Source organism: Nannospalax galili, unplaced genomic scaffold (genome assembly GCF_000622305.1).
Source record: "Nannospalax galili isolate Female #2095 unplaced genomic scaffold, S.galili_v1.0 scaffold135, whole genome shotgun sequence".
Taxonomy (NCBI): domain Eukaryota; kingdom Metazoa; phylum Chordata; class Mammalia; order Rodentia; family Spalacidae; genus Nannospalax; species Nannospalax galili.
Genome location: NW_008338998.1, coordinates 6,343,900 through 6,363,642, shown reverse-complemented (window position 1 = coordinate 6,363,642; position 19,743 = coordinate 6,343,900). Strand labels below are relative to the sequence as shown.

General features: G+C 45.1%; 1 protein-coding gene across 1 annotated transcript in view; it reads right to left on the bottom strand.

Moving 5' to 3' along the window:
* Window positions 1–5,804: 5,804 nt before the first annotated feature.
* The window catches only part of Lct (lactase), a 50,940-nt gene continuing 37,001 nt past the window's right edge, over window positions 5,805–19,743 (bottom strand). The window contains exons 10-17 of the mRNA XM_008833659.2: window positions 17,742–18,032; window positions 15,567–15,765; window positions 14,464–14,666; window positions 13,151–13,260; window positions 12,112–12,246; window positions 9,399–9,622; window positions 7,309–7,536; window positions 5,805–6,240 (exon numbers count right to left, since the gene is read on the bottom strand). Of these exons, the coding sequence (XP_008831881.1) occupies window positions 6,023–6,240; window positions 7,309–7,536; window positions 9,399–9,622; window positions 12,112–12,246; window positions 13,151–13,260; window positions 14,464–14,666; window positions 15,567–15,765; window positions 17,742–18,032 (1,608 nt within the window). The 3' untranslated portion in view covers window positions 5,805–6,022. The remainder of the gene's footprint in view (window positions 6,241–7,308; window positions 7,537–9,398; window positions 9,623–12,111; window positions 12,247–13,150; window positions 13,261–14,463; window positions 14,667–15,566; window positions 15,766–17,741; window positions 18,033–19,743) is intronic.

Sequence of the window (19,743 nt, the reverse complement as noted above, 5' to 3'; positions counted from 1 at the left end):
GAACCCCCAGAAGAAACAAACTCTGAACATACCATGTGCTCAGTTTACAAGAAAAAAAAAATCTTGTTGACAAGTCTGACTTTGTGTTCAAGAAATTTTTACTGTCATTACCTTTTGAAGTATCTGAGGATATGCTAGTCATGACAAATAATTATGAAGAAAATAGTCTAAAAGGTGTGTGAGATTCTAGCTATTCCTTGGAAAGTTCCGTGGAGCCTCTACAGATGCACAAAGAGCTTCATGACCCTGGGTATTAATCTATGAGAAGGGATGACATTGGCTCACACAGGTGACACCTGTCCCACTCATTCTTTGGCCTCTGAATTATGTTGAGAAAATCATCTGTCTCCTGTTTTCTAGATAGAAGGAATCCGACGAGGCTTTTTAGGCCTATTGAAGCCAAATTTGAATTCCATTGTTATCAGTATCCTGACTAGCCAGTATTTGTCTTCATTGGCGTTTAAAAAAAAAAAAAAAAAAAAAAAAAAAAAAACAATTTAGAAAAACATCAAGTACCTCAAGTCAGTTTGTCATAAAGAAAAATACAAATTTTGGAGAAAATGTACATAATTCATAATGTTTGAGTAAGATTCCTCCATAATTTTAACTTTCAAAAAAGTACACATGGTTGAAAACAATTCAAACAGTATGTAAAGCTATAAAATGAAAATGTCTCTGTCCTGGCATCTTATCCCACTACCAATCCCCAGAGGTAATTGTTATTAACTGTTTCTAATGTAATTGTCAGAAAAATTTTATGCATATAAGCAAATCTGTAATCTTTATTTTTAAATAAATGGGATCATATTGTATACATTACCTGCATCTTGTTTTTTACTTGTGGTAATGTTTTGCCTGCCAGCACACATAGCTGCCTCATTCTTACTACTAGCTCCATAGTCTTTTGCTTGATGTAAAGACTCAACCAGTTACCCATGCATGTTTTGGCAGTGTTCCATGGTTATTAAAATTACTTCTTTAGTTTTTCTGTTGCAAACATTGCTCCAATGAGCAACTTGGAGGGGGAGGGGATCAGCTGTGTTCTTATTGTGAAGACATGTTTGTATGGTTTGTTACCTTAAAGGATGTTCGTTGTTTGGATTACAAAAGATGCTAGATTTATTCTTTTAAGGGCTGTATGAATTAATACAAACACTTTTTCAGTTTGTGAGGCTTCACCCTACCCCTTTGCAACTTCGTTATTCTCCATCTTTGTCAACATAATAGTTGGGAGTTATGTGTGTTTCATCTTGAATGAAGGTGGACATCTTTAATGCCACTGGACATTTTGACTTATTTTAAAATTGTTTTTTCATATTTTTTTATTGATTTGTAAGAATTCTGTGTACATAAGAAATTTAGCTCTTCACTAACATATTGCTGTAAATATTTCATCCTTTACTCTTTTAAATATTTTTCTCCGTGTGTGTGTGTGTGTGTGTGTGTGTATGTGTATTTATAGATGGACACATAGAGATCAGAGGACAACTTGTAGGAGTCAGGTTCTCTCTCATAGGAGTCCTCACATTCAAACTCAGGTTGTCAGGCTCAGTGGCAAGCACAATCCCATAAGGCTCTTTTGGGGGGGGGGGTACCTGAATGGTAACATTCTGCATATATATATTTTGGGGGGGGTGTCTTTTTGAGACAGGGTCTCTCTGCAGCTCCAGCTAGCCTGGAACTCACTGTAGATGAGGCTGGCCTCGAACTCATAGAGATCTGCCTGCCTCTGCCTACCAGATGCTGGGAATGAAGACGTGCACCACCACACCAGGCTTGCCACAATATTTATGTGGTCAGATAGATCAAGTGTATTTCTTTTTGCCCTCTAGGTCTTGATTCTTGCTCATAGACACCTTTCTGCCTCAAAAACTAAGTTTTGTGGGGTTGTTTGTCTTAATTTTTACAAAAAAACTTTTGAGAATTTATACAAGTTGTTTTGATCAAATCCATGCCCACTCCCTCCCCTCCAACATTTCCCCTTCTGAAGAGGTAACCCTAAAATCTTTTAAGGATTAGATACAAGTGCCCCAATACTTTTGACATTTTTGGCCTTTGGAACAGAGTATGTTGCCAACGGGCCCAAGGACATTTTGACTTTTAGCCAAGAAACTGGCTACATTTCTTCAGAGTCATTTTACCCTAACTGCCTAGCCAGTTCCTACCTCCTATTCTTATCACGCCATCCTCTGAAGGGGTTACCCAAATTGCCAATAGGGAATAGGGATGCCAACCACTCTTTGTTTTTAATATTTATTTTTGTTTTATGTATATGAATGTATTGCCTGCACATGTGTAAGTGCACCCATGTGCAATGCCTGTGGAGGTCAGAGGGGGTGTCTGATCTCCTGGACCTGGAATTACAGATGGTTGTTAGCTGCCACCTGGGTGCTGGGAATGGAACCCAGATTCTCTGCAAGAGCAGCCAATGCTCTTAACTGATGGGCCATCTCCCCAGCCCCCAACTAAATTTTTATATCCTAATATTCTCATAGGAACTTATTGACCTACAACCTGTTAAGGGATCACACAGCTTTCCTTTTTGATTTGGCTGGTAAGCTTTGCTTTATATTCTAATTTCATGTACACTTGCAGCTATTTTCTGTTAGTGATCTCTCTTTGTTTTCCACTGCCAGACCACTGTTAAGAAAGACCTTTATGTTGGTTTGTTCTTTGAAAATCTCCCTCTTTCTCCACCCCCCCAACCCCCAGTTTCTCTCAAGGATCTCCCTATATAACCCTGACTGACCTGGAACTCTATATAGACCAATGTGGCCTCAAAATCATAGAATCTGCCCACCTCGTCAAATTTTTTTTCTTTATTGTCTGTTTATTGTATGTATATATCATGTTTGGGCATGCCTTTGTCAGAATGCATATGGTGGTCAGAGGACAGCTTTGTAGAATTGCTTTGCTTTTTCACCTTCATGTGGGTTCTGGGGATCAAAATAGAATATTTTGATATTCACCCCCCCAGACTTATCCTGGCTCTTAAATAAACTTAATATATGAAGCATTTTGCCAGTTACCCCACAAACATTGTTATATTGAATTTGAGATTTAGGTATGATTGACAACTTTCAATAATGAATCTTTCTGCCCAAGAAATGTCCTAAATATCTTCAGTTCTCAGTTTTAGAACCACCCCCATTTAGCCAGGCATGGTAGTGCATGCCTGTATTCCCTATACTTTAAGACAGAAGCAGTAGGAGAACCACAAGTTCAAGGCCAGCATGATCTACACAGTGAGTTCCAGCCAGCCAGGCCTATATAGTGATGCCCTGTCTCAAAACACTAATAATCAAAGTCATTTGGCAACCTTTTCCTATGTTTTTTGTTTCATTTTGTTTGAGAAAGGGTCTCCCTGTAGCCCCTAGGTGATCTAGAACTCACTACGCAGACCAAGCTGGCTTCACACTCACAAACATCTATCTGCCTGCTTCTGTCTCTTGAGTACTGGGATTAAAGGCATCCACCATCACACCTGGCTCCTATGTATTTTTTGACTTATTTTATGTGTACAAGTACTTTGCCTGCAGGTATGGAAGTGTACCACATGCATACAGTGCCTCAGCAGGCCAGAAGGGGACATTGGATCCCTAAAACTGGAGTTACCTACAGTTGATAGCTGCCACATTGGTGCTGGGAACTGCCTGGTTCCTCTAGAAGAGGAGAAATTTCTCTGAACCATGAGCCTTCTCTTCAGCTCCACTTATCTATTGATAGAGAAAAATTGCATGGTTACCACAAGATCCTGACTGCCAAGATATTAGTGGGCCATTTGGATAGGAAATTTCTGTGGACTTGATTTAGGGGAAGAATTCTTGCAAGAAACAGAACTTCAGGATGAATCATTTTTGTATGTGTATGGTTTTGTTTTGTTTTGTTTTGTTTTTGTCTTTTTGAGACAGTGTCTCCTTGTAGCCCCAGCTGTCCTACTCACTATGTAGACCAGGCTGGCCTTGAACTCACAGAGATCCACCTGCCTCTGCCTCCCAAGTGCTGGGATTAAAGGCGTGTACCACCACGCCTGGCTTGTTTTAAAATTTTTATTTTTTATTGAGACAGGGTCTCCCTGTAGCCCCAGCTGGCCTGGAACTCGCTATGTAGACCAGGCTGGCCTCAGTCTCACAGAGATCAGCCTACCTCTGCTTCAGAGGAATTAAAAGCATGCACTACCATGCTCAACATGATCACTCTTAAAATTGGCAAAAAATTTTGTGTGTGGTAGTGAAGGAATTGCTAGGAATTGAACCCAGAGCCTTGAATCTACTGGGCAAATACTCTACTACTGTGTTGTGTCCCTGGCCCCTGCTTCTCTTCTGTCACCCCAAGCAAGATCTCATTATGTGGTCCAGGCTGACTTCAAATTCCATTCTCCTCCCTTGCCTCCTGAGTGCTGGGATTACAGATATGTACCAACATGGCCAGTCTTGCTTTTTATTTTTAAAAGCCATTTTCCAAGGTTCCTAAAAAATGATACAGGATACATATAATGGGTGGTTTTTTTTTTTAGTATTTTTTTTATGTGTATGAGTGTATTTATTGCCTGCACGTCTGTGAGTGCACCCATGTCCTGCAGTGCCTCGGAGGTCAGAAGAGAGCTTCGGATTCCCCTGAAACTGGAGTTAAGGATGGTTCATAGCTGCCATATGGGTGCTGGGAATCGAACCCGGGTCCTCTGCAAGAGCAGTCAGTGCTCTTAACCGCTGAGCCGTCGCTCCAGCCCATTTGTTTTTTTAACTGAGAGCGTCTAGTAGCACATTCAGGAGAACTGATAAAGACCATATTTTGGTCTGCTCTGGCCAGCGCTCTGGGTGTGTGGCTTTTTTGTTTTTTGTTTTTTTTCTTATTGTTGTTTTGGGTTTTTTTTTGTTTTTTGGGTTTTGTTTTGTTTTGTTTTTGTTTTTTTGTCTTTTTGAGACAGGGTCTCCCTGTAGCTCCAGCTGGCCTTGAACTCAATAAATCTACTTGCCTCTGTCTCCAGAGTGCTGGGACCATGCCCAGTTTCAGGTGTGTTTTGTAAAGGATGAACATATAAGGACCAGCTATGCTTTCCATTTCTGGCTGCAAAATGTGCTGGCCAAATACAGACATGGTCATTCACCCCAAGAAACTTGTAGCAGAGGTAGATACCATTCCGGGAAAATGTGGCCATGCTCTAAAGCAGAGAAAAGACAGACTAGGGAAATGAGGAAAGTGATCTAGGGGAGACTTTATCCAAACTGAAACGAAGTATTTTCAGAAAGGCTTCACAGGCCAAAGGAACAGCATTTGCAAAGAAAAGGAGTATGAGAATGGCAAGGATGTGGGTCAGAACCACCACAGAGGGAAGAGGCAGGGAAACAGGTTCTGTGAGCAAGGATCGCCTGGGCTGTGAAGCCAGAGCTCAGGGCTTTGGAGTCTGTCATCTGCTATCAGGAGAGCCAGGGATGGCCTAAGAGTTGGCAAGGGGTGAAGGGAGTATTTGGGAATAGAGAATAGGGGAGCAAAGATCCCCTAAGCAGTGAGCCGTGCTCTGGTTTTGGAAATGGGTCCTGTAACTTTACAAGTTCTTTTGAACCTACTGTCTCAGGAAGCAGCCACAGGAGACAGTGCACAGTGCATGGCTTTTATTCCTGAGAAACATGGGTACAAAGCTAGGAGAGAACAGGAAGAAGGGGCAGGAGCTAACATTGCAGCTTCTCTACACAGTGCAAGCGATTGCTTTCCTTTTCTTATAAAAAGCAATTATGTGGATTTTACTTAGGATTCTGCCTTCAAACTATTGACAAGCACACAGCACTAGATCAGTTGAGATTCTGCCTTTCCACAAGAGGCATTGATAGGCTCCTCTAGTGGCCAAACTCCAGGACTGAAGATATTTCCATTTCACACAGCAACCTGAAATCCTTCAAGATGGAAGTCATCTCCAGCAGTGCAGAAGGCCTTGACGAAATCCACTATGAGCAGGAATCTGGTGCCAGTAGCAATATTTAAGGAAATCAGGCTGCTTTGCACACTTTGAGGAGGTGGTGACTTATCAGAAGGAAGAAACAGGACTCAGCTTATGTTGGCTTGGCTGTGTTCTCCTTTGCTTGGAGCACTTGCAGTATTTATAGAACAGAAATGCCAAGCTACAGATTCCAAGCAGCAGAAGAGCAAAGAGTACATACAGAGCTGTCTGTGCCTCTGTGGTGTCAAGCATCAGCCACAGGAATGGTACCTCCTGTCTCACAGGGCCGTCCGTGGGTTCAGCATCTAGGAAATAATGGGGCCTCAGGCTCTGGCACTCTTACCTATCACGTTGCGGTAAGAGCAAGCTGACTGCTAAGGTAGAGGTGTCTGTCCCCTGCACTGTTGTGTTTTTATCATTTGTATGTGTGCATACACAGGAAAGACAGAGGACAACTTTTAGGAGTTTGGGGTTTTTTTTCTTTTTTGAGTCAGGGTCTCCCTGTAGCCCCAGCTGGCCTGGAACTCACTATGTAGACCAGGCTGACCTTGAACTCACAGAGATCCACCTGCCTCTGCCTCCTGAGTGCTGGGATTAAAGGCATGTGTCACCATGCCTGGCATGGGAGTTTGTTCTTTCCTTCCACTTTGGGTTCCTGGGATTGAACTCAGGTCATCAGGCTGACACCATTAAGTGATTTTTATCTACTGAGCCATCTTACCCACACCTCTTAATTTTTCTTGAGACAGGGTTTAGGTAGCCAAGGCTGGTGTCCTCAGACCAGCTATAAGCTACAGATGACCTTGAACTTCTAATTCTCTTGCCTCCATCTCCCAAGTACTGGGATTACAGGAGTGTGTCACTGTACCTGGCCTATGCAATACTGGATATTGAATCCCCAGGGCTTAATGCATGCTAGGTAAGCACTCTACTAACTGAGCCACAGTCCCAACCCCAATTTAAGCATCTCTATGGGCACCTAAAATATAATTTAAATTGGATGACTTTTATTTTCATAGCCATTTATACTTTATCTCTCACTCAACAAATACTAGGCTCCCTAGTGCTTTTACTGCTTTAGCTTGATCCTGGAAGCATCTGTGTAGTTTCTCATGGAAGGTGCCAGAGCATTAGGGGCAGGGCTGGAAGAATCTAGATCTGCTCTTTCCTAAAGTAAGGCCTTAGTCTCTAAGTCTAACACTAGCCTCACATGTCCTTTGTTTCAGCCCAAGGATGCCAAGAGCATTCTGTGAAAATGAATGAAGGGAATGGAAAGGTGGGAGGAAGGTAAACTAGAGGAAGGTGGGTTAAAGGAGCACCTCCCTCTCAGCCTTCTGCCTTCATTGTTGGTCCCTCCCACAGTTGCTTCTCACCTGGTTGGTGGAGACAAGGGTGAGGTCCTTGTGCAGGGTCAGGAAAGCCATTGCAGCCAACTACAGAGGCATAGAACTTGGCTGATGCCTTGGGGATCCTTGGCAGAGAAGGGTCGGAGCGATTCACAAAATACACACCAAACCTCTCTGCATAGCCTGTGGCCCATTCGAAGTTGTCCATCGTGCTCCATACCGTGTATCCTCGAAGGTCCACCTTATCCTGCACAGCTACTCAAAGACAGGCCTAGTGTGAGTGTTCCTCACTTCAGAAACCTCTGCCAGGCCACCTGAAGCCAGGGTACCCACAATCCTCCCCACTTTCCCACCTTGCAATGATGTGAGCAAGCCTGATGTCCTAGTTCGTTTCTCCATTGCTACGACAAAACACTCTGACCACTGCCAACTTGGGGAGGAAAGGGTTTATTTTATCTCACATCTCCTGGGTCACAGTTCATCAAGGAGTTCAAGGCAAGCTCAGGGCAGGAACCTGGAGGCAGGGGCTGGAGCACAGGCCATGGAGAAACGCTGCTTACTGGCCTGCTCCCCTGGCCCCTGCTCAGCCTGCTTTCTTATGCAACACAGGCCCACCTGCCCAGGGGCAACAACCACCCATAGTGGGCTGGGCCCTCCCACATCACTCATCAAGAAGATGCCCCTCAGACATGGCCATAGGCCAGTCCAATAGAGGAAATTGAGGCTCCCTCAACCCAGGTGTGTCAAGTTGACACTAAAGCTATCCAGCACGCCTGAGTTCCAGCTCTGAGAAAGGGCCCCTTCCTATGTGTGATGTTAGTAGGTCCTCCATGGTGGAGATGCAGAGCCACCAGCACCTGACTAGAAAGGCCGTAGCTCTGAATGGAACATGGATAGACTGACCTAACCTCTTTCCTTTGTAACTTGGGAGGTTGGCCCCAGTTAGGGCCTTGGAATGATGTTCCTCCCCACAGAGAAGCAGTAGTTTTTAACAAAGAAATGGTTTTAGCTGGAATAGGGTCTCCTTATTTCCTTGGCTAGGGTGGTGCCCAGGGTCTCAAAAAATGTTGGGGGTGGCGGTGGGGGGAGCGACTAGAGAGATGCCTCAGTGGTTACGAGCACTGGCTGCTCTTGCAGAGGACCTGGGTTCAATTCCCAGCACTCACATAGTGGCTATCAACTGTCTGTAATGCCAGTTCCATCCAAGGGATTGGACACCCTCTTATGGCCTCCATGGACATTGCGAACATGGGTGCACTTAACATGCATGTAAAACATTCATGCACATTAAAAAAAATAGTTTCAAAAAATATTGACCACATGTGGTGGCACATGCCATTAATCCCAGCAAGAGGGAAGGAAGAGGCAGGCAGATCTCTGTGAGACTGAGGCCAGCCTGGGTCTACATAGTGAGCTCCAGACCAGCTGAGGCTACATAGTGAGACCCTGTCTCAAAAAAAAAAAAAAAAAAAGAAGAACAAAAACATATTGCATGTTCATATGCGTTCACATGAGTGCATGTATATGGAAGCACAAGATCAGTCTTAAGTGTCATTCGTCAGGAGCTCTCTACCTTGGTTTTTGAGACATGGTCTCTCACTGGCCTGAAGCTCACAAAGTAGGGTAGGCTGGCTGGGCAGTGAACCCCAAAGGTCCTCCTATCACTGCCTCCCCAATGCTGGGATTACAAGCACCATGCCCAGGTTTTCATGTGGTTTTAGGGAATTGAACTGGAGTCCTCATGCACTTGGCTGATGGAGCTATCTCTCCAGGCCCCTCAAATGTTTGCCTTAGGAACAAAAGGCCCTAAAGCTAGCCACCAGCCAACTCATGGCCCTGCTTCAGGAGGGCAGCACTGTGGGAGATGTCACAGCAAGAAGGGTCCCAGAGGACTCAAATCAGGAACTAAGGTCTAGCCAGTGTCAGGTAACTGGATTTGCTTGCTATGGAGTAAATCTAGGAAGGACAAAGACCTGAATTCCAGCCCCAAACAAAGGCTGAAACTCCCTGGAACAAGAAGCCTTAGTCTTATTTACTGACCCTTGGGATGCTGGGATGCCCTCCTGAAGACACCTCGATGTTCCAACAGTGAAAGGGGTTTGTGGGTTGGCTTTTACCTTTGAGGGCTTCATTGATGTAGCTACGGAGGTAGTAGGTCCTGTCAGTATCATTGAGCTCTGGGTCTCCCCGCCTGGACAGTCCATTTTCTGTGACATAAATCAGAGGGTTGTTGTACTCCTGCTTCAGCCAGTTGAGGATCTTCCGGAAGCCAAAAGGTGTCACCTTCAGCCAGAAGGAGCCAGAGTCTGGCCAAGAGGGGTCTGCAATGGTGGCAACTCCCCTAGGAGTTCACAAAGATCAGGTTTTGTTTTGAGGTTCCAAGAAGTCCTTTACACAGAATGGCTTATATTAGGAAAATCCTTAGGTTTTTAAGACTTAAGGGGTATACTGACCTCAAAAGAATTAAATTGCCTCAAAAATCTCCTCTTTAGGGCTGGAGATGGCTCACTTGCTAGAGCGCATGCCTAGCATGTGTCAGTTCCTAGATTTAATCCCCAGCACTGTATAAACTGAGTAGTGGTGCACCTCTGTAATCCCAGCAGGAGGATGAGGAGTTGAAAGTGATTCTTGACTACTTACCTACTTTGAGGCCAGCTTGGGCTACATGAGACCCTATCTCAATAAAAACAAACCCTCACTGACACTAGTTGTCCCTCCCAGTGCTGACAGCTTTGGCTAGCCACTTTATGCTTGGAGCTCACTGCCTGGGCAGGGGCATGGTCTTGCTCAGGGACCCTAACCTTCCCTGGGTTTCTGTTCACAAAAGATGCCTCACACTGACATGAACAGGTCTGCATGTCTCTAACTCCTGTCTTCCAATGGAATATAAGAACTCCCTTCAGAGAATGAGTTCCAAAGTCACCTGTCCAGTTAATTATACCAGTGGGGCCACTGGCACGCATTTTGGAGTTCCTCATCCCTGACCTCTCTCTTAGCAATGGATAGGAATAGGGGAATAGTTTATGACAGAGGAATGCCTGCGATAGGAAGACATGGAGCTGTAGTATCTCAAGAGCTCTGCATTTCTGGGGCTGGAGAGATGGCTCAGCGGTTAAGAGCACTGACTGCTCTTGCAGGGGACCCGGGTTCAATTCCCAGCACCCACATGGCAGCTACAAACTGTCCTTAACTCCAGTTCCAGGGGAATCTGAAGCCCTCTTCTGACCTCTGCGGCATTGCACGACATGGGTGCACTCACATACATGCAGACGATACTCGTAAAATAAAAATAATAAATAAAATATTTTTTAAAAAGAACTCTGCATTTCCATTCAAAAGACCTGTATACCCAGATTCTTCAGGAAAAAAACAAATGCTTGCTTTGGTCAGTACCTGATTTCCCTTAGCTGAACTGAATGTGACCATTTTGTCAGCTCTAGTGGAAGTGTTCAAGGAAACAGTGTCAGGACTGCTGAGACTGGAAGGCAACAAGCAGAGGAGTCTGACTCAGAGGCTCCAGGATATAGTGGGAGTGAAAGGCTGAAAGCTTCCTTGTGAAGAAAGAACCAGACAGATGCCTGATGCAAAAGGAAGATTGGGGAAGTGGATCATTTAGTAAAGTGCCCTCTTTGCAAGCACAAGGACTTGAGTTCAATTCCTAGAACCAACCTCATTCAAAAAGCCAGGCATGGTGGTGGTCTTTATAATCCCAGTGCTGAAGAGATAGAGACAGGTGGATTCCCTAGGCTCACTGGGGCCAGCCTACCCTACTTGGCAACTTTCAGGGCAATGATAGACTCTGTCTCAAAAAACAAGGTGGACAGTGTCTGAGGGATGACACCTGAGGTAGTCCTCTGGCCTCCTACATGAATGCTCATATATGTGTACTTGCACACACACGAACATTCACATTCACAAAAGGAACAAAACTACGTATACATACAACTGTTGCTTAATAAATTATAACTAAGTAGATATAAAAATATATAAATATAAAAATATATGAAGAATGTTGATCAGGGCTGGAGAAATATCTCAGCAGTTAAGAACACTTGCTCTTCTTGTAGAGGATCTGGGTTCAATTTCCAGCACCCACATGGTGGCTAACAACCCTCTGCAATGCTAGTTCCAGGGAATCTCACACCCTCTTCTGGCCTCTGTGGGCATTGCATACACGTGGTGCACTTACATGCAGGAGAAACACTCATACACATAAAGTAAAAATAATAAAATATTTTTAAATGTAGAATGATGTCCCCTCACATGTCACCTCTGAAATTATGCATACGCCTTTAATCCCAGCACTTGGGAGGTGGAGGCAGGCAGATCTCTGTGAGTTCAAGGCCAGCCTGGTCTACACAGTGAGTTCCAGGAAAGCTGGGACTACAGGGAGACCCTGTCTCAAAAAGACAAAAAAAAAAGAAATTATGCATGCAAGAAATTCCTATTCTTGTTTTCCAATGTTTCCCCTGTAAATATGTATAATCTGTGTAATACAGTAGTAATACTCTGGCCTTTGTCTTGGAAAGGAAGAAAATCCTTAGTGTTATTTTTACTAAAGTAATCTGAAAAGGGAAACAGATTTGTAAGGAATAAAAGAGGGGAAAAGAAATACTCTTCTTGAAAATGTTTTCCAGAACCAAACACAGCTGTTATAGAGAGCAGCTGTGGCCTGAGGCTGTCACTTCCTGGAACCAGGGAGTAAAGCTTGCTGCATATACTCCTACGTGACCCTGCCTTGAGCTGAACAGACCTCTGAGTAGAAAGCCGAGCTAAAGGCACTTTCTGCCTTTCCAGAGATGGCTTCAGGCCACCTGCTGGCTGACTTACCTGTCTGCATCATAGGAAGAGATGGCAGCAGAATAGTTGAGGTTGTACGCCAGGACAGTGGTGTAGTGGTTGAACCCAAAAAAGTCAAAGGTGCCGCTGATCCTCCTCTTCTCACTCTCTGTAAATTCAGGGAGCCTATGGAGAGGGAGCCATTGAGGAGGAAAAGAATTCCAGTTTGATAAGAAAATAGGGGACAGGGTGGGGAGACTTTGGAACTAGAGGCACTTGGCCATGACTAGGGCAGCTGCCTGGAAGGACAGGCCCCCCAGGTGGTGTGGGAAGCACCTGAGGCACCTCTCCAAGCTGGGAGTGATGGAGAATTTGGGAAGAAAGACTCAAAAGCTATGTTAGGAACTGATACCTGTTGAATTCCTATCACTCTGCTTTGGTCACATGAGGTAGTGTAGAGCTTCTGGTCTGTCCCCATAAGGCCAGGGACCATTGCTTTTGCCCTAACAGAAGCCATACCTCTAATGTCATCTGGATCATTCTTAAACCAAGACTATGGGTCCTGGAGGCAAACAGCCTTGTTTCAAACTCCAGTTGCATCATTTCAGTAGCCAGGTGCTCTTGCCCTCGTCTTTCTGCTTCTTTTACTTGTCTGGGAATCAAAATACCAATTGAAATACCAGTGGAAGATAGTGGTAGCTGTTCTTGACAGGGAGTGAGAAGAGGCAGGAAGCAGGGAGGCTTCAGTTCACACCACTGCCATCTGCTGACTAAATCACAAAGGCACATGCCTGGTAGTCCCCAAGTAATCAGGTTCTCTCAAGATGACAAACTAGAGTAGGAAGAGCTGGGGACTTGGTCCTTGGAGTGAAATAATGGCATTGCTAAGAAGTGGGGACCCTTGGGACAGATTCCATGGCTGTCCTGAATAATAACTATAAGAGCAACTGTTTTGCCAAACACATACCTGTGCCAGACATTGAGCTAAGATTTATATACGCCATCTTCCCAGCAAAAAGCAGAAGATGTGAGGCATGGCCTCCTGTCTGAGACTGCCCCACAGGCTCACTGAAGTGGACGTAGCACTCACCGAGACTTGTTGAGTCCTGCTGCCAGGCTTCTGTCACGGATCCTTGTCTTCATGACTTCGGGGTAATCTCCATTGTTGAAGACAGGGTGTGCAAACCAGCCTCCCATAAACTGCGGGGTGAGAAGAGCAGTGCAGTCTCTGTTGGTGCTGAAACAGGGAGAGGGGCCCCTCACCCGTTAGAAGTACCAGAGGCCTGTGGGGCGGCTGCACTGAGAGGGTCTTTCTCTCCCTCTTTCTCCTGATCATGGGTGTCTCATATGGGCATCTGCTCACTGTAGTGTCCGCTTCCTGTCGGGGGTAGGGGGAATTCCACAACAAAAATAGGTGCTTCCTTGTTTAGAGAATTAGCAGTTCCAGATGCTAACAAGGTTCTCTAATTTAAGGAAATCCTTGGCAGGAGCAAGTACAATTAAACAGTGATACCCACAGGCGCCATCCCTTGCAATAGTCAGCAAAGAGACTGAAGAGAGTTGGCTTCAAACCCATGTTACATCCAATGAGAACCATGTGTATTTACAATCTTTTTTTGAGAGAAGTTTTCATTGTAGCCCAGGCAGTCCTCAAACTTGGTGTGTAGCTGAGGATGACAAGCTCCTCCTGACCCTTCTGCTTCAAGTTCCCAAGTGCTGGGATGACAGGTATGTACCACCACAAAACAGTTTCATGCATTGCTAGGGATGGAACCAGGGCTTTATGCATGTTAGGCAAGCACTCTACCAACTGAGCCACATCCCAGCTCTATACTAACAATTTCTTAAAATTAACTATTGTGGGGGGGCTGTAATGGGTGAGTGTCGTGGTGCACATATGGAGAGCAAAGGACAATTCAGTGGAGTTTGCTTTCTACTTCCATCTTTACATGAGAACTGGGGTTTGAACCAGGTTACCAGGCTTTTCAGGTAAGGGCCTTTACCTGCTAAGCTGTCTTGCCAACCCGCAAACAATATTCTGAAACTTAAAATTCATCCCGACAGGGAACTAGCTATGCAGACCAGGCTGGCCTCAATCTCACACAGATCCGCCTGCCTCTGCCTCCTGAGGGCTGGGATTGAAGGTGAGTGCCACCATGGCCAGTTAAAAGTCATCCCTTTTGTCACAGCAGACCTCTGAAGTAAGTAGGCATGTCTATTCACAGATGGAAAGTTTAAAGAACAGAAGAGTTACAGGCTTCTCCACCCTGACCCGAAGCTCACAGAATTAAGTAAGAACAAAACTGGGCCTAGAACCCAAGTCTTTGATTCCTCCTCTAATTCCTTTTCCACCAGACCTGATGAGAGAGAAAGACAAGAAGAAACAGCCTGGAGGACACAGACCTGTACATATCTCATGGCAGCCTCCACGTCCTCTTGGTTGGAGGGGTCTCTGGGTTCAGCCCAGTCACTGTTGATGGTGATGGAAATCACGCCTCCCTGACTGGTACGGTACTTGTCATTGTAGAGATGCCAAACCTCAGCATGAGCCTTTATTAGGTTGTGACCGGCAATGTACGGAGCTATGCCAGGCCTGGAGGAGATTCCTAGAAATACACAGGGATGTCAGCAGGAAGCCTTATCCCTCTGTGTGTGGGAGGAAGGGTTTGACATTAGGATTTAATTCAAATATTAGCTCTCCCTCTTGCTGGTTGGCAGAGAGTAAGTCAGCCTTCTCAGCTTCTTTCTTGGGAGGATAGGCAGCAAAGAGTGCTTATGTATGTGTGGGAAGCTGCCAGCAGCATTCTGGCTGAAAAAGGGCACTTGATTTATGCTAGCCTCTGTCCTCCTCCTCTAAAAGCATGGCACGCTTCTGCAGGGGACTATCCACCATGGTGTGCACCTCAGGAGTTCACATGTTGGAGCTCTGGGGACCCCCTGTGGGTCAGGACTGTAGAATACTGCTGATGTCAGGAGCTGACACAGACTCCTTGAGAACAAGGGGTCTAACCAAATGTCAGCTAAGGGCCATGGAACGTACATTTGTCAGTGATTTAGGACATGCCTTCTCATCCCATCTCTAGCTTTAAAACAACTGTGTTTGTGCAGGTGCATACATGTGTGCATTCAGGAGGAGATCAGAGGATATCACCACATGTTATACATAGGAAAGCTGTCTACCTCCTTTGAGATAAGGTCTCTTGTTGGCCTGAAGTTCACCAATTAAACTAGACTGGATGGTCAGTGGTTGCCAGGGATCCACCTGTCTTTGGATCCCCAGCCCTGGGATTACAAGCCAGGTGTGTACCTGGCTTTTCTGAAAAGGGTTCTGTCGATAGAGCTCAGGCCCCAGTACTTGCCCATCAGGCACTTTACCAATGGAGCCATCTTCCCTGCCCCCTGGAAGCAGGGTTTCCAAGGCACTACCTGGTCACACCCTCTCTTCCACTTAGCTTTCATGATCCTCATGATCCAATGATCTGAGAAGTAGGGCCTAGGTCCTTTACCTGGAGCTGACACACCAGTGCCATAGCCATGGGCAGCAATGACGTATGGCTCATTCAGTGTGATCCAAAACTTCACCTTGTTCCCCAGCCTCTGGAAGAGCACATCTGCATACTCCTTAAAAAATTGAACAATGGTCTCATTCTCCCAGCCCCCGATGTCCTGCAGTGCCTGAGGCAGGTCCCAGTGGTAGATGGTCACCTGTGAGGAAGTCAGATCAGTAGTATTACCAACTATTTTCCTTAGGAAGCCGTGAGCTATACAGGCATAAATATCTACAACTAAGTTCTTTGTTTGTTTGTTTGTTTGTTTGTTTGTAGACAAGGTCTCCCTATAGCTCCAGCTGGCGCGGAACTGCTATGTAGACCAGGCTAGCCTCAATCACAGATACCTACCTGCCTTATCCTTCTGAGTTCTGGAATTAAAAGCTCTGTCTCGACACCTGCCTTAAAAGCTAAAATTAAAATGCATTTTGGGACTGGGGAGATAGCTCAGTAGGTAAAAGTACTCTGCACCAAACCTGATGACGTGAGTTCAATTCCCAGGACCCACATGATCGGAGGAGAGAACCAATTCCTGCGGGTTGTTCTTTGACTTCCACACAGGCAAAATAAATACAATGAAATAAAAAGTTTTAAGCCAGGTAGATATCACCTACCTTTAATCACAGCACTTGGGAGGCGGAGGCATGGCTGACCTCTGTGAGGTTAAGGCCAACCTAGTGTACATAGCATGTTCTAGGCCAGCTACGAACATAGTATGAACATATGAACATATGTAGTCTAGGGACTACATAGTAAGTTTTGTCTCACAAAAACTGTTTTTTAACGAAAGCATTTTGGAGCTGGGGAGATGCTCAGTGGGCAAAGTGCTAGCTGTACAAGTATGAGGACTCTGAGTTGGGATCCTCAGAATCCATGGAAAATGTTGGGTGCGGCAGCGCATGCTTCCCTTGAGGCTTCTTGTCAGCCAGCTTAGCCAAACCTTAAGCTCCAGGCTCAGTGAGAAGACCCTGTGTCAAAAAATGAGGTGGAGGGCTGGAGAGATGGCTTAGTGGTTAAGAACACTGACTGATCTTACAGAAGACCCAGGTTTGAATCCCAGCACCCACATGGCAGCTAACAACTGTAACTCCAGTTCCAAGAGAGCTGACAGCCTCTTCTGACCTCCGTGGGCATTGCACAACACGGGTGCACTTATCTACATGCAGGCATAACACTCAAACACATAAAATAAAAATAATCAATAAAAATTAAAAAAAAAATTTTTTTTGTCTTTTTGAAGCAGGGTCTCTCTGTAGCCCCAGCTATCCTGGAACTCACTATGTAGACCAGGCTGGCCTTGAACTCACAGAGATCTGCCTGCCTCTGCCTCCCAAGTGCTGGGACTACAGGCATGTGCCACCATGCCCGGCTCATAAAATATTTTTTAAAAGATAACATTAAAAAAAAAATGAGGTGGCAAGGCTAGAGAGATGGCTCAGTGGCAAGAGCACAGAGTACCCTGGTTCAGTTCCCAGCACCCACATGGAAGCTAACAACTGTCTACAACTCCAGTTCCAGGGGATCCAACAGCCTCTTCTGGTATCCGAGGGGATCGCATACACAGACACACTTATGTACATGCAGGTAAAACCCTCATACACATAAAATAAAAATAAGTAAATAAACATCAGGTGGAGAGCAATAGAGAAAGATACCTGAAGTTGACCTCTTCCCTCTGCACAGACAACCATGGGCCAAGAAATCCACACATGTATGCATACACCCATAACACACACACACAGACAAATCTTTTGGGGCTTTGGAATATGATTCAGTTGGTAAAGTGCTTATCTAGCATGCATGAAGCTCTGGGCTTCATCCTCCGCAGGGCACAAATGGTATGCTGTTGCACACCTGTAAGCCTAGCACTCAGGAGGTGAAAGGAGAAGGCTTAGAAATTCAAGGTCATCTTCAGCTACGTAGGGATTTGGAGGCCGGCTGGCATATGTGAGACCTTGTCTCAAAAATAAATAAACAAGACCCTTTCTCACAAATCAATCAATCAAAAATCAATAAGATACTATCTTAAAAATAAAGAAAAAATGAGTAAGTGAAATAAACTAAAAGCAGCATTTTCTTTGCATGATAAATGTGTCACTCTTGCCCCAGTGCCTGCAAGGGCAATATCCTCACCTGTGGTATGATGCCAGCAGCCAGCAGTGCATCTATGAGTCGAATGTAGTAGTTCAGGCCCGCTTCGTTGATGAAGTTGGTGGTTCCATCAGGGAGGACTCGAGACCAGGAGATGGAGAAGCGATAGTGGGATACACGCAGGTTCTGCAGGGCCACCACATCCTCAGAGATCTTGTGGTAACTGTCACACGCCAAGTCTCCAGTGTCACTGTTCTCAACCTTGAGTGCTGTGTGGGAAAACTTATCCCAGATACTAAGTCCTTTGCCATCTGCCCTCCATCCACCTTCAATCTGAAGATGAAAAAAAGTGGTCTAAGTCATTGGGTCAAACACAGACTCCCTTCTATCATGGAGGAAGTTCCCAGGCACGATGTTTCTCAGCATGGCCTTGGGGAGCCTGCTCTGGTCACCCTTCCCCAGTTTCTCAAGTTCTACCACACACAGGGCACTGGCACACTGTACTGTACTGTTGTGTGTTGGCTAACTGGCTTCCCTCATGACTATGCAGTTTAGGGATTCTGTCTTTTTTCTTTCTTTTTCTCTTTCTAGAAGGGGTCTCATGTAACCCAGTCTGGCCTTGAACTCTATATAGCTAAGAATGACCTTGAACTTCTGATCCTCCTGTTCTGGGGATGGAACCCAGGACTTTGTACATGATAAACAAGCACTTTAACTGAGTCATATACCCAGTTCCTAGATTATGTCTTTCATCTTTGTGTCTTAATGCTGGCATTGGGGCCTGGCATATGGTAGGTCCTTGCTAAAAGTTGAGGGGTTTTTTTGTTTTAAATTTTCTTTTTTGTCTTTTTGAGACAGGGTCTCCCTGTAGCTCCAAGCTGTCCTGGAACTCACTATGTAGACCAGGCTGGCCTTGAACTCACAAAGATCTGCCTGCCTCTGCCTCCTAAGTGCTGGGATTAAAGGTGTGCACCACCACGCCTGGCATTGTTTTAAATATTTTATTTATATTTATTTTATATGTATGAGTGTATTCCCTGCATGTACGTAAGTGTACCCGTGTCATTAACTGCTGAGCCATCTCACCAGCCTCTGTTTGTTTGTTTGTATTTAAGGCAGGGTCTCAGAAATCCACCTTCCTCTGCCTCCCAAATGTTGGGATTAACGGCCTGTATCACCATGCCCAGCTTCCACTAAAGATTTTGAATGGAAAAAGTTTCACATCCCCTACCACTTCTACTGCAGTCAAACAAATTGCAAAGATGCCAGTGTGGAGGCAGAATCTGTAGTCAAGAAATATGCCACTGTCTCTGTGCTTTTCTCCTCCCCTTCCAACTATCCTTCCAGTGAGTTAGTAAAGAATGCCTGTCCATGGTGTTCAGTAGGTAGATGGGTACTAGTCTGTAATTTACTCTAAAATAGTTCAACAAGCCAGGCGTGATGGTACACCCCTGTATTCCCAGCACTCAGGAGGCAGAGACAGGTGGATCTCTAAGTTTGAGGCCAGCCTGGTCTACATAAGTTCCAGGCCAGCTGGGACTATAGGGAGACTCTGTTTCAAAAGCAACAATAACAACAATAACAAATATTTCAACAAATACATAATATGGTATTACTGCTCACAGATGAAATGGAGCTGGCATTCTAACCAAGAATGCACATCCAGTCCTGCCTGGGAGAGAACAGAGTGGAGCTGGTAAGATCATTGTCAGGGAACCATTTTTGTACAGGTGGTGGAAGAGGCTGGAGTAAAAGAGACCAGGTAGAGGATATCAGAAGCCAGATGTCTCACTGCTGCAGAGAGGAGATACAAATATGGAAAATGAGGGGCAGGAGCGATGGTTCAGTGGTTAAGAGTACTGACTGCTCTTGCAGAAGACCTGGGTTCGATTCCCAGAACCCACATAGTGGCCATGAACCATCCTTAACTCCAGTTCCAGGGGCTCCTATGCCGTCTTTTGACCTACACAGCATTGCATGATATGATGCACTCATATACATGTAGGCAATACATTCATACACATAAAATAAAAATAATAAATAA